At 43.4% G+C, this 14,309-nt stretch overlaps 1 protein-coding gene across 3 annotated transcripts in view; it reads left to right on the top strand.

The window, feature by feature from the left end:
- Positions 1 to 4,351: 4,351 nt before the first annotated feature.
- ALDH18A1 (aldehyde dehydrogenase 18 family member A1) overlaps positions 4,352 to 14,309 on the top strand; it is a 40,489-nt gene continuing 30,531 nt past the window's right edge. For all 3 annotated transcript variants that reach the window (XM_068961208.1, XM_068961209.1, XM_068961207.1), the window contains exons 1-2: positions 4,352 to 4,430; positions 7,667 to 7,782. In XM_068961208.1, the coding sequence (XP_068817309.1) occupies positions 7,695 to 7,782 (88 nt within the window). In that variant the 5' untranslated portion in view covers positions 4,352 to 4,430; positions 7,667 to 7,694. The remainder of the gene's footprint in view (positions 4,431 to 7,666; positions 7,783 to 14,309) is intronic.

The following is a 14,309-nucleotide window of genomic DNA, read 5'->3' as shown; positions in this document are numbered from 1 at the left end:
TGAAGAGTGTATCTTAAAAAGAGAAAAAGAGAAGCAGATGTGCAGATATAAGTGTAAATAGGAAACCCAGAGATAAGGGAGAGTCTTGGTTCCCAGCTTCTAGTTCCTTGTATCCACCTCTTAAGAGATCCAATTTTACCTCCTGCTTTTGAAAACTTCTTTCCAGTAAATTGTTTTGTTTGAATAAGCTTCTATTACAAGTAAAGAGCATGGGACTAAGATAGCTTTAACCTAGTACTCTCTGGTGGAGAAGGCAACGGCACCCCACTCCAGCACTCTTGCCTGGAAAATCCTATGGGCAGAGGAGCCTGGTGGGCTGCAGTCCATGGGGTCGCTGAGGGTCGGACACTACTGAGCGACTTCACTTTCACTTTTCACTTTCATGCATTGGAGAAGGAAATGGCAACCCACTCCAGTGTTCTTGCCTGGAGAATCCCAGGGACAGGGGAGCCTGGTGGGCTGCCGTCTATGGGGTCGCACAGAGTCAGACACGACTGAAGCGACTTAGCAGCAGCAGCAGCAGCAGTACTCTCTGGCATGTGAAGAAGCAGTCCTCAACCCTGCCTTATACTTGGGTTCTAAATAAGCCACTTCCTATGTAACTTTCTGGTCATATCTAGCCCTATTTCCACTTGCTGAGACAAAAATCCCTCCAATCAAAAGAGAATCTTTTTTTAATTTAAGTCACATTCAGGAAAGATACCATGGCTAAACTATTCTCCTTGATTTCTTTTTTTTTTTTTTACTTATATTCACTATTTTTATTTCCTTTCTTTCTTTCAAGAGGCAAACGATTATAATTCTGGTATTTGATTTTTCCCAATCCACAGTCCTGTTTCCCACTCATCTTTATTGGTGGAGTAGAATATTAACAGTAACATAGTAATGAAAACAAACAAAATGTTTGGGCCATGTTAAAGAATTTTCATATTTGATCCTAGCAATGCTGTAGGCTAGTATATGTAGAATATACTATATAGAATACAGGCAAGTATAGAAAGTAGACAAGGACAGTATTACTAAGCCCAAAGAAATTAAATTCATTCATTTATTAAGTATTTATTGGCCATTATGTGCCAGGAATATACTTTCCTGCTCTTAGGAGCTTATATTCTAGCAGGAAAAGCAGACAAGCCATTACTGTTTAAGGTGATGTGTGGTTTGAAGTGAAAATGTTAGTCACTCAGTTGTGCCTAACTCTTTGCGACCCCATGGACTTCAGCCCACCAGGCTCCTCTGTCCATGGGATTCTCCATGTAAGATTACTGGAGTGGGTAGCCATCCCCTTCTTCAGGGGGTCTTCCCGACCCAGCGATCCAACCCTGGTCTCCTGCACTGCAAGCAGATTCTTTACTGTCTGAACCACCACGACACATTAAGAACAGAACTTCCTGAGTGGAGAAAGCCTCTGTCCCACTCTTTCTATAGTGGAGAAAGCTACAGCCAAAGCTATAGCTAATGGCTTTAGCTATACCAGCAGATACCTATTTTGTTCTAAGTTCATAGACTCTTAAAAGCTGAAGTACCCACTGAAACTTCTGGAGGGCAGTTTTATTTCTTTTGTGTCTTCTGCTTTAAATCCAAAATGCTCAAAACTTAACACGTTTGGTGTTCTCATCCTTCACCCAAAAGAACTATTCCCCTCATCTATTTCCTAAATGCTGTAGCACCACCAGATTTGATTTGCAATCAACAACCTCAGATAGGCAGATGACACCACCCTTATGGCAGAAAGCGAAGAGGAACTAAAGAGCCTCTTGATGAAGGTGAAAGAGGAGAGTGAAAAAACTGGCCTGAAACTCAACATTCAAAAAGATCATGGCATACAGTCCCATTCAGTTCAGTTCAGTCGCTCAGTCGTGTCCGACTCTTTGCAACCCCATGAATCGCAGCACGCCAGGCCTCCCTGTCCATCACCAACTCCCGGAGTTCACTCAGACTCACGTCCATCGAGTCAGTGATGCCATCCAGCCATCTCATCCTCTGTCGTCCCCTTCTCCTCCTGCCCCCAATCCCTCCCAGCATCAGAGTCTTTTCCAATGAGTCAACTCTTCGCATGAGGTGGCCAAAGTACTGGAGTTTCAGCTTCAGCATCATTCCTTCCAAAGAAATCCCAGGGTTGATCTCCTTCAGAATGGACTGGTTGGATCTCCTTGCAGTCCAAGGGACTCTCAAGAGTCTTCTCCAACACCACAGTTCAAAAGCATCAATTCTTCGGCGCCCAGCCTTCTTCACAGTCCAACTCTCACATCCATACATGACCACAGGAAAAACCATAGCCTTGACTAGATGGACCTTAGTCAGCAAAGTAATGTCTCTGCTTTTGAATATGCTATCTAGGTCAGTCATAACTTTTCTTACTTCATGGCAAATAAATGGGGGAAAAAGTGGAAACAATGACAGACTTTATTTTCTTGGAGTCCAGAATCACTGCAGATGGTGACTGCAGCCATAAAATTAAAAGACGCTTGCTCTTGGAAGAAAAGCTATGACAAACATAGACAGAGATGTCACTTTGCCAACAAAGGTCCGTATAGTCAAAGCTATGGTTTTTCCAGTAGTCATGTACAGATGTGAGAGATGGACCATAAAGAAGCGCTGAAGAATTGATCCTTTTGAACTGTGGTGTTGGAGAAGATTCTTGAGAGTCCCTTGGACAGCAAGGAGATCAAACCAGTCAATCCTAGAGGAAATAAACCCTGAATATTCATTGGAAGGACTGAAGCTGAAGCTCTGATACTTTGGACACCTGATGCAAAGAGCCAACTCATTGGAAAAGACCCCCATGCTGGGAAGATTGAAGGCAGGAGGAGAAGGAGATGACAGAGAATGAGATGGTTGAACGGCATCACCGACTCAATGGACATGAGTTTGAGCAAACTCAGGGAGATGGTGAAGGACAAGAAAGCCCGGCTTGCTGCAGTCCATGGGGTCACAAAGTCAGACACAACTCAGCGACTGAACAGCAACAACCACCTCCTTGTCTCTCATTCTCCCTCTTCCAAGTAGTGAACAAAGTCAGCTCTCCCTCCTTTATGCTCCCTGTCTGCTGCTGGAGCCCTTTCCCCAGTCATCATTTCTTACTTGGGCCTTTGCAATAGGCTAAGTGAGCTCCCAGCTTAAACCCCTCTCTACTCATTTCAGACACACAAAGCTGATCATGTCCCTCCAGTACTTTGAAAGTCAGGGTTCTCTAACTTTGAGGATGAAAAGATTCAAATTCTTTGGCGTGTCACAGAAATTTTACAAGCGCCCCCTCTCCCTCCCCCAAACACCTCTCCTGTCACGTCCCACATGTAGCCTCTCCTCACAGGGCGTCTCCTGCCTCCAGATAGTCCATTCCCGTCTTCCTCCTGCCATCCTGCTCCCCGCTTCCCCCAATTCGAATGTCTACTCTTTCCAAAGACTTCCCTGAATCCCCAGACACCCCTCCTCTAACATTAATCAAATAGTGTAATCATTTGCTCACATGTCTGTCTCTCCCATAAGGTGACCATGTTTTCCTCCGAACCTAGGGAATGCCTGCCACAAAGTAGCCAAAGTTTAATGAATGAGGAATAGGCTCAGCATTGTTCTCAGAAACTACCCCACAATCGGCAAGATGCCTTCCTAACAAAACCTCCACCAAAGTGTTCTGCCAACCCCAATCACCTACATGCCCAGCGCTACGTCTAGGCCTATCTATGCAGAAACATGCCCTTTGAGGAAAACGCTGCAAGTAGAAAAGGAAAGAGTCCGAACTCTAATTTTAAGGGTGAATCCAACTGTCAGGGATTAAATACTACTATTTTAAAATACAGTAGCCTCACCAATGCCCTTGCTAAACGACAGTTGGGCTGGGACCCTTGGGAAAAGCTCCAGGCGACTAGTGGGCAAATCATTTAATCTCTGTCAAAATATTTCCATTTAAACAGCATTAGTTTGCTTGGAGTGCGAGATCCTCAGGTGCAAACTGATCCAATCTATTACCGAGATGTGGCTGAGATACAACGATCAATACTGGCAAACACATCGTATGGGATCTACCAGCAGCTGAGGAATCCAGGCGTCCTTTCTGCTTCCCAGGGAAGGCCCGAGGGGCGACTCTCCGTAGCCCCTGTCCGGGTCTGCCGCTGGGACGTGGACGTTCACACAGAGCACTCGAGCTCCGCCCCCTGGCGTCTGCGGGCCTCAGCGGGCGGGGCTCGCCACGTGGAGCGCGGGCCCGATTCTCCAAACGCACCTACGCCATTGCCGCAGCGCAGCTCGGGGTCAGCCAGCCTCCTCGCGTCAACAGCGGAGGCCTTGCGGCCTGGGTTTACTCCAGCGCTGCTGACGTAACGTCATCTTGCGGGACGTGGACGGAAGAAAAAGGGGAGTAAGCCGGCGCGAGAGACGCGTGGCGTGGAGTGTGGGCCGGGTGGTGGGGCCCAGCGGCTGAGGCGAGGCAGGTACCAGCGGGCCACAAAGAAGGCGGGGACGGTGGCGGGGATGGCGAGGTGCCGGCGCCTGCGTGAGGGCTGAGGGGGCACCCGGGCTGAGGCAAGGGAAGGTGTGCGCGCCGGGTCGCGGGCGACCGTGGGGACTGCCGGGGCGCGCGGCCTGAGCGGGAGCAGAGTCACGGGGGTCGGACCCGTAAGTGGGTGTGGGCGCGCGGAGGGATGGCGGCCGGCTGGGCCTCCCAGAGCGCGCTGCATCGCCACACGCCGGCGCGCGGAGGCTGAAGGGCTGCGGGGGCTGTGGGCACTCGAACTCCCCGACCCCCTCGGATACACCCAGATGCAGAAACTGATCCATATGGAAGCTTGAAGACCCAGCGCCTGATGCCTTCTCGGCCCGGGATCCCGGAACCAGCTTCAAGTGCACCTGCATGAGTGGTGGGGTTTCACCCTGCTTGTAACTGCCCACACAGCTGTCAGGGGCCTATGTGTGCAGTCCCGCGCGGCCTGCCTGGGCCTTCGTGATTCCCTCTCGATAACCACCCCCGACCCCGCAGCAGGAGAGCTCGCTCACTACCGCCTTTTGCAGTGTGGCGGGAGGTCTGTGGATAATTCTTTCCGTGGCTCATCAGGGCTGGGCCGACCCAGATCCACCCCCCTCCCCCATCTCCGTTCTTCTCTCTAGAGGAGGTGAGGTTTATCATTGGGGCTTTGTCTTTAACTGGTGAACCATATAGCAAGCCTGTATTTCTGGGCGACGTTTGTTCAGACTAAAGTTCAGTTCTCTATTCAAGTAAGTAAGATAAGGACTATCTGTTCAGAACCTGTAAAGAAGTACTTGAGAAATGTCCTGAGTCAAAACATGGGAACTTTTCATTTGATGACATGGGGTCTAGACAGACACACATACCCTTTGCTCCCTGGGATTAGCTAGCTATCTTACGAGGGCATAATAAATTCTGGCAGGATAAACTATCTTTTGCAGTGAGGGCGGGATCAGGCAGAGGTGATGGGAGAGGCCAGGAGGCCTGGTTTCTACATCAGTCGTCAACGTGATAACTGACTGACCTTAAACATTCAGAGCTTTCGGTTTTTCATAGATAAGAGAGAGATAAATAGTCAATAAGTATAATTTGTGACTATGTCTGCCCATCAGAGACTATGAAATTCTTTGTTCCAGTGACAGGTCCTGAAAGAAGTAAGGAAGAAAGTGGTTGTAAGATATAATAACATTAGTGCCTAAAAGACAGATGGAGGAGAGTAGATGTTTATTGAGCATCTCCTGTATCCAGGCATTCCATTCTTGGAACGCAGTTACTGCATTCTCTCACAATGATTCCACGAGGTCCTATTGTTATTGTCCCTGGTTTACAGATGAGGAGACTGAGACTTTAAAAGATTGGAAGGCACACAGCTAGCAAGCACAAAGCCTGATTGTTTCCCATGTTTACCATGCCTTCGGTGGGAAGTTTATAATCCTTTTGGGAAAGTCAGCAATAGCATGAACCAGTTGGAAACTAACCTGTAGGAATATATCCAACTTTGAATGCTAGGGTTGCTGGGGAAAGTTTGTGAAGATGATGAAATTAGAATTTTAGGGTCATTATTTGATTGTTTTACCCTTTTGGCTCTACTAGAATTATTTTGGTGAATTCATGTATAAATAATTGTTTAGCAGCAATTTCAGAAGGAATTTGTATAAGCAGCAAACATAAATCATGGCCTCATAGCATGCTTCAGTATTATGCAAATAATTTTCTCTTGGAACTTTCCTTACTGTCACAAACACTGAAGTCAACAAAGACAGCACTTAACACTTTCTCTTGCATATATAGATGCATATTTTGTATGACAGATGTATCCTGCCAGTCTCTTCTCTCTTCTTTCTGTACCTTTGTGCAGTATAAATTGAAGAACATTAACCATTCCTTGTTTCTCTTCACTTTGGGGCAAAATGCTAGTCTTTTTAGGCATGTTTAAACACCCTGAGGCATGTGTAAGAGAGTTGGAATATATCTGTTAACACGTAGAGCAGAAGTTAAAAGGAGGCCCAGAAGCAAGATGGGAAGGATTTTTATTATCCCCTGAAAACAACCATGTCCCTGTAGTGTAAGAGCTGAAATAATGAATGGCATAGTCTCTCTGTGTGAGTATATTTATATATTAATATACACATACATAGGAAGAAGCCTCCTGCCTTTTTGTGAAATAAACTATTCTTTTTATAAAATCTTAAGTTTGACCTGCAAGTGGGAAAATACCCACAACCCAGCTCTGAAAACTAGCTATGTGTTCATCCTCCATGAGGTGTGCCCAGGGTCGTTCCAGATGCCAACCATTTACAGGTGTTGCCACTCCCTCCAGGGATTGAAGAGTATGCTTTGGATTCCTCTGGACAGCAAGAAGAAAGACAAAGCCGCCATCTCCGACCTTTCCTCCCTCTCTTTTTGTCAGCAGAGATCAAGCTGATATTTCAAATATGTGGTTTTCAGAGTTCTTTTGGGAGATGAGAGAAGGAAGGTAAAGGTGGCTGCTTATGGAATATGGAATCTGTGTTTTGATTGGTTGAAGACTCCCTAATGGTGTAGAAATTGTAGTGAAGATTAATATCAGTAGATAAACATTATACCTTGAAGATGTTTTTTGTCACTCAAAGTATTCATAATACTTAGTTCCCATTTTTTTCCATAAAAACTAAGATGGTCCTGGGACTTCCCTGGTGGTGTAGTAGTTAAGAATCCACCTGCCAATGCAGGGAACATGGGTTTGATCCCTGGTCCAAGAAGATCCCTCCTGCCTCGAAGCAGCTAAGTCTGTGCACCACAACTACTGAGCCTGCATGCCACAAGTAATGCATCCTGCGTGCCTAGAACCCACTCTTCCCAACAAGAGAAGCCACCACAATGAGTAGTCCATGCACTGCAATGAAGAGTAACCCCCACTCGCCACAACCAGAAAAAGCCCATGCACAGCAGTGAAGACCTACTGCAGCCAAAAAATAGAAATAAATTTATTAAAAACGAACAGAAAAAAAAACTTAAGATGGTCCTAAACAAGGAAGAATAGAGTCAGAGCTTGGGGCGCCGTTTGTTTTTCTCTTTTCTGTATGTAGAAGAGATAGGAGTTCCTCTAATACAGAATTTGGATCAGGAGAGTCAAGCTTTTACTCTTGGTGTGGGGAGGTGGATGAAAGTAAAATGAACTATCTAGTATTTTGATAATTTATTTTTAAAAAATGAATTCTGCAGATACCTTGGTCAGTGACCACCTCACAGCATGTTGAGTCAAGTCTGCCGCTCTGGGTTCCAGTCCTTCCCTCAGCGTCTCCTGCCCTGGGTCCAGTCCACAGTACTCTCCAGATCTCGTAGGTATCCTAGGAAACATAAGTATGTGGGAGGTTTGGTCCAAGAGTGTTTGAAAACAAAGTTTTAAAAAGGAAAAAAACTGTTATTTGGCAGAATTGGACAAAGACAGTAAGCAGGGAAGCAGCATACTGCTGAATTGCTGTGTTTGTATTTATCAATAAAGTAAAGTTTTTGGAGGGGATAGACGGGTTATGGCATAGATTATGGCAGTGGTTTCACAAGTGTATACTTAGCTGCAAACTCATGAAGTTGTGTACATTAATTTTATATCTTCTGGCATGTCAAAACCCTCAAAATTTAAAAAGATTTTTAAAGATAAAATATTACTTTTATTTAATCCCGCAAGATTTTTTGCAGGCTATTTTTGTTCATTCCCTTTTTTTGTAATGAAGTGTTTAATTTTGAGATAATTATAGATTCACTTGCAGCTTTAAGAATGAATACAAAGAGAGCACTTAGACCTAGTTATCCCGGTATCTCAACCAGGGTATCAATGTGGACAGAAGCAGGTTAAGATTTCCATCACTACAGAATCCTTCAGTTTCTCTTATCTAGCCATCCTCCTTCCTATCCCTAACCCTTGGCAGCCTATAATCTGTTCTCCATTTTTATAATTTTTTTTTTCATTTTTATAATTTTTAAATGTTATGTAAATAAAATCATACAGTATCTGACCTTTGGGGGTGACTTTTTTTACTCAGCATAAATCTCTGGAGATTCTTGTTGTCTGTATCACTGTGTTCATTTTTATGACTGAATAGTATTTAGTGGTATGGGGGTACCACAGTTAGTGTAACCATTCATCACTGAAGGACATCTGGTTACTTTCTTTGTCTGTGGTGAATAAGACTGCTGTGAACATTTGTGTACAGGATTTTGTGTGAATATAGTTGTGGTTATTTGGGATAAATGTCCAGTAGTTCAGTTTCCGGCTTGTATGTTGGTTGCCTGTGGTAGTTAGTTTTTTTCTCTCTTTTTTATTCTTTAAATTATGAAAGTATGCTTAACACATTTACAGGAGACTTGGAAAATATAGAACAAAGTTACTTGTAGTTCCATTATATTTAAAAATTTTTTAAGTAGATAAATTTTTAGTTGGAGTTTCAATATCACTCTTAAAAATTAATAGAGTGAATATACAGAAAAGTAGAAGGATATGGTATGCCTGAAAAGCACCATGAATGAATTCAACATAATTAAGATTTACACAATTTTCACAGAATAGTAGGATACAAATCCTGTTCAAGTTCCCATAGACTATAACTAGGAGACACTGAAAGATATCCAGGGATATAAAACAAGGTGCAAAAAGTTCATCGTCTAAAGGTATTTAAATCATACAGAGTCTGTTCTCTTATCTCTATGGAATTCTGTTAGAAATCAATATCAAAAGATATTTGAAAATAACTCACATATTTTCAAGTGTAGTGTGACAAAAGAGATCACCCTGAAAGCCATTGAAAGCCTCAGTAAAGTTAGAAGACTGAAAAAACACAGAGGAGGATTGCAGAGAAGAAAACATTTAAATGAGAAATTAGTATCAAAATGAGAAATTAATATTAAAGATACTTAAAAAACCCCATGTATTTGGAAATTAAATGTCCACTTTTAAATGATGGGTATATCTAACCATAAGAAGGAAAATTAGAAAATATTCATAACAGAATGGAAATGAAAAGAGAATTTACCAGAATTTGTTGCTTGCAGGTGAAGCTGCTCAATGCAGTGTGGTAGGTAGTTTCATAAGAAATTGGCAAACTGTTTTTGCAGTGGCTGTACCGCTTTACATTCACACCAGCAGTGTGTGAGTGATCTACTTTCTCTTCATCCTCAACAGCATCTGATGTTGCCACTCTTTTTTGTTATCCATTTTGATAGATATATAATGATATCTCACTGTGGTTTTCCTTTTCCCTGTTGGCTGATGAGATTGAGCATCTTTTCATGTGCTTATTTGCCATCTGAATATCCTCATCAGTGAAATGTCATTTTTAATTGGATCGTTTGGTTTTCTAACTTTTGAACTTTGAGTTTTTTAATGTCTGCTAGATACTAGTCTTTGGTTGGATTTGTGCCTTGAAAATATTTTCTCCCAGTTTGTAGCTTGCCATTTCAGTCCCTTAACAGGGTCTTTCGTAGAGGGAAGTGATCTTTGTGTTTTTAACTTTGATGAGACTAAATTTATCAGTTTTTCACTTTATGGATTGCATGTGTATGCTGAGTCCCTATAGTCATGACCCACTGTTTTCTACCCCATGGACTATAGCCCACCAGGTTCCTCTGTCCGTGGGATTCTCCATGCAAGAATACTGGAGTGGGTTGCCATACCCTCCTCCAGGGGATCTTCCTGACCCAGGGATCGAACCCGAGTCACTGGCATCTCCTGCGTTGGTAGGCGGATTCTTTCTTTACCACAAGTTTTGTGGTTACATTGAAGTCCCATGATCCACTTTGAATTAATATTTGTGTAAGGTGTGATAGTTAGGTCAAGATTCTTTTTTTTTTCTTTTTTGCTTATAGAGGTCTAGTTACAAAGGCTGTTTATGATATTTTGAATTACTTGTCTCCTTGATAACACCTAAATGTTATCAACAAATCTCAAAACCTTTCTATAAGAGGACTTGCTTACCAGCTAATGAAACTTATCACCATTGGAAAAATCTGTTTCCCATTCATGCAAGTGTAGTTGTTCAGTCATGTCTAACTCTTTGTGACCCCATGGGCTGTAGCCCACCAGGCTCCTCTGTCCATAGAATTCTGTAGACAGGAATACTGGAGTGGTTTGCTATTTCTTTCTCCAAGGGATCTTCCTGACCCAGGGATCAAACCTGTATCTCCCACATTGCAGGCAGATTCTTTACCGTCTGAGCCACAAGGGAAGCTTTCATGCAAAGAAGAGTGTAAAGTTTAAAAGCTGAGGGTCTGAAACTAGGCTCTCTGTGTTTGAAAACTACCTTTGCTACTTACTTAGTGACCACAGCTATGGATTTAGGTCACAATTCCATGAGCTGGCATTTTGGATCAGGCTCAGCTACACAGTGGTTCCATGTCCTTGTCAGCTCTCAACTTTGGCTCAGGTCAGGGTTGATTGTTGAAGGCTGGGGGGAGTCTGCTGGGGTGACAGATTGTCTCTGTTCCACATGGTCTCCCATGCTACAGCAGGCCATCCATGGCTTCTTCACATGGTGCTTCCCAAGAACAGCAAGCTTGGGAGTGCCAAGGTCTCTGCGACCTAAGCTCAGATTTTATACAGAGCCAGGCGTGTTTTAAACAGGCTTGTAGAAAACAGTAGGTCACGACTAGAGAGACTTAGCACGCATGTACAGCCCATAAAGTGAAAACTGATAAATTGGATCTCGCCAAAGTTAAATCAGGCTTGTAAACAGTGTTGCAAACAGCTAGGCTCTGGGGCACTGTATTGGTCAAAGCAAGTCATAGGGCCAGGAGAGGAGAAAATAGATTCCACCTGTGGATGGGAACAGCTTCAAGTATTGTGGCCATTTTTGCAGTCTGATAATGCTGATAAGTTACTCAACTTTTCTGAGCCGCAGCTTCCTTATGTATAAAATGAGACTAAGATTGAAGGCAGGATGAGAAAGGGACGACAGAGGATGAGATGGCTGGATGGCATCACCGATTCAGTGGGCATGAATTTAAGTAAACTCCGGGAGTTGGTGATGGACTGGTGTGCTGCAGTCCATGGGGTTGCAAAGAGTTGTACACAACTGAGCGACTGAACTGAACTGAATAATAAAAACTAACGTGTAGTAATACCTAACTCCTGAGTCTTAACTCATGAGAATTCAGAAAGATGATGATGATAGTCATAGCTAATACATTTTTATATATCACCTAATATTTATTAAGTGTTTACTTTGTGCCAGTCCCTGTTCATCCTCCACAAAAACCTTATGAGGAAAATGAAGTAACAGCAAGTGAGTGAAGGAGTTGAGATTCCAACCCAGGAAGTCTGACTCCAGAGTCAGACCCTCCCTTCATATTTCCTGTGCCTCTGTATAAGGTGTAGGAATAGTTTTAACACAGTTCCTGGTATATAGTAACTATTCACTTTAGGGTTTTTATTGTTGATATTATTGTTTATTCTTATTATACTCATTCACAGGAGACACTTTGTGATCTTATCCCTAGATTTTTCTTTGTATTCAGTTATTTCTGGAGCCCCATGTTCACTGACCATGATGAGCAGAAGAGCAAAAAAGAGAAAAGGCAAATGAGAAAGCATATAGATACAAACAGAGAGAAGTGGAAGGGCAGAAAGGGAGATAGAAACCATGTCCAGGTCCCTTCCTGTTGAGGCCTGAAACACAGCCTCATTACTGAGTATTAGGACTCTGATGCTGAAAAGCTAAAGGGCTTCTCCCTTGAAGTGTGACTCGTGGCACTTTTGATGAATATGGGCAACCCCTCCCCCCAGCACATGTGTATACATATGTACCTTGATATCCCTTCATCCTTAACAGGAGTAGATGGCTTTTCTTTGAGACTTGGGGCCTAAAGGTCCTTAGAAGATGGGAAGAGATTATCTATTCAGAAGCTGTGGATTTTTCCTAACTAATCAAGGCCTTCTCAGTCCTTCATATGAACCCCAAAAAGTATAATACACTCCAGAACATAAAAAATGTCCTCAAGGAAGATGGGATCAATCTAGAAGGGTGACCGCATTGTCACAGAATAGGAAACCTGGGAAAGCCCTGGGCCCCATAGAATGCTCCTTGGTGCGGAGCCCGCTGGATGTGACTGAGCTTTTATTTGCTTAAAACCTTGTTCATAGATGTGGCCTCTTCTTGAACCTTTCCTTAAACCTGATGTGCTGTGACCCAGTTGCCTGTCGCCAGAGTGACCCTTGACTGCCTGGCACCAAGCCATGCCACCCACCTCAGCCATGCTGATACAGACTATGGATCAGGAGTTTCATTTATGCTAACCTGGCCTGCTAGGACTTAAGTGCTTGCCACTACCTGTGTCCCTGAGGTGCCCTCTCAGGTTGCCCCACCCATGCGCAGCACTTCTCTAGGCCAGGACATGTCCTGCAATGCACAGGAGAGAAAAGTGGCCACCAGGCCTTGAGAGCTGTCAAGAGAGATGCATGCGACATGGTACAGCTCTGAGCGCTGCATACAGCCACTGACGATCACAGGTCCAAACTCCAGGAGAGTAAGTCTCTCCCTCTACACCCCTTCCTTCATCAAGTCAGTGTGGCCAAGACTATCAGGTATACAGCTTTTATGCTTAGACTCAGGTGTGTGTATTGCTTAGGATAGTATCCTTGAAGACTAGGCCCGGGTACCTATATCGATGAACCTGATGAAGAAAGAAAGCTGTCCAGGGAACAGCCCCCACAACACACCGGTCCTTTGGGTCCTAGGACTCCCTCACCAGGAACAGGTCCAGCAAGAGTGTCAGGCTCCAGTTCTATCCCAGCTGATGGGCTTACTGTGCAGCTGTCTGCTGGAAACCAGACTGCAAGTCTGTTGTGAAAAAAGACCATACCGTCTTTCTTTAATTGCCACAGATCTGAAACATTGTCACTTAAAGAAATGGTTATTTAAGAGAGGAGAGAAAGGACTCTTCATGACTTCATTTAAAATGTTCTTTCTCATGTTTGTGTGTGAAGGAGGTAGAGAGGGAGGAGAAACACAGTGATCTTCCAGTCCATGAGGATAGGGATCTGCCTGCTTTACCCTAATTTTTGTAGTGTAGACAGAGACAGCGGGTGCTCAGTTATAGTTAGAGGAGTCAGTGGTCGGGAGATAGAGGCACTGGGTAGAGAAATTCTGAGAAATCTGTCTGTAAATATAAAGGGAGGTAAGAGTAGTTGATTCAAGTGAAGGAGGTTACTCTGTAATAATAGAATTATAGAAGAATAGTCTGAAAAGTGGCTCAGAATGATTACTTTAGTAACTCATTCCAGTATGTATTAAGTCTGTGGTGATACGTAGAGAACTCTGTGAGGGAAGGCAGTCAGCAGGAAGTTGGATTCACGAGAAGTGATAACGAGGTTCAGTGCCTGACGTTCAAGTGTGACTTAATTTCAGCTTTTTAATCAAGTTTTTTGTTTTTGTTGTGGTGAGGATTCTTTTGGGGGTTGTTTATTTGTTTGTTTTTGTTTGGTTTCTTAGAAATCTTGTTCAGTGTTACAAGAAGCATCAGGAAAGAATTGATTAGGGGCAGATGTCCACAGGGATACAAAGAAGGATCTGACTCCAACATTACTTCAGAAAGCTATCCAGTTTTTTGTATCCTTGTTATAGACATCTGAATTCTTGCTGCCCTATTTGAGAGAAAATTTAGAGGGAGATTAGTTATGATTTTTTATTACTTATACCAGTTACTTTATATTGTCTTAGCTAATCAGACCCTTATAGCAATGTGGTTTCTTTAAAAGCACACATATTTTTCTGGCTATGAAAGCAATACATTTTTGCTGCATAAGTTTGGAAAACATAGATATGAATAAAGAAAAATAAGTCACCCATAATATCATCATGAGACAAAATGAGATTAA

Source organism: Capricornis sumatraensis, chromosome 23 (assembly GCF_032405125.1).
Source record: "Capricornis sumatraensis isolate serow.1 chromosome 23, serow.2, whole genome shotgun sequence".
Classification (NCBI taxonomy): Eukaryota; Metazoa; Chordata; class Mammalia; order Artiodactyla; family Bovidae; genus Capricornis; species Capricornis sumatraensis.
This window is presented reverse-complemented; position numbering and strand designations above follow the sequence as displayed.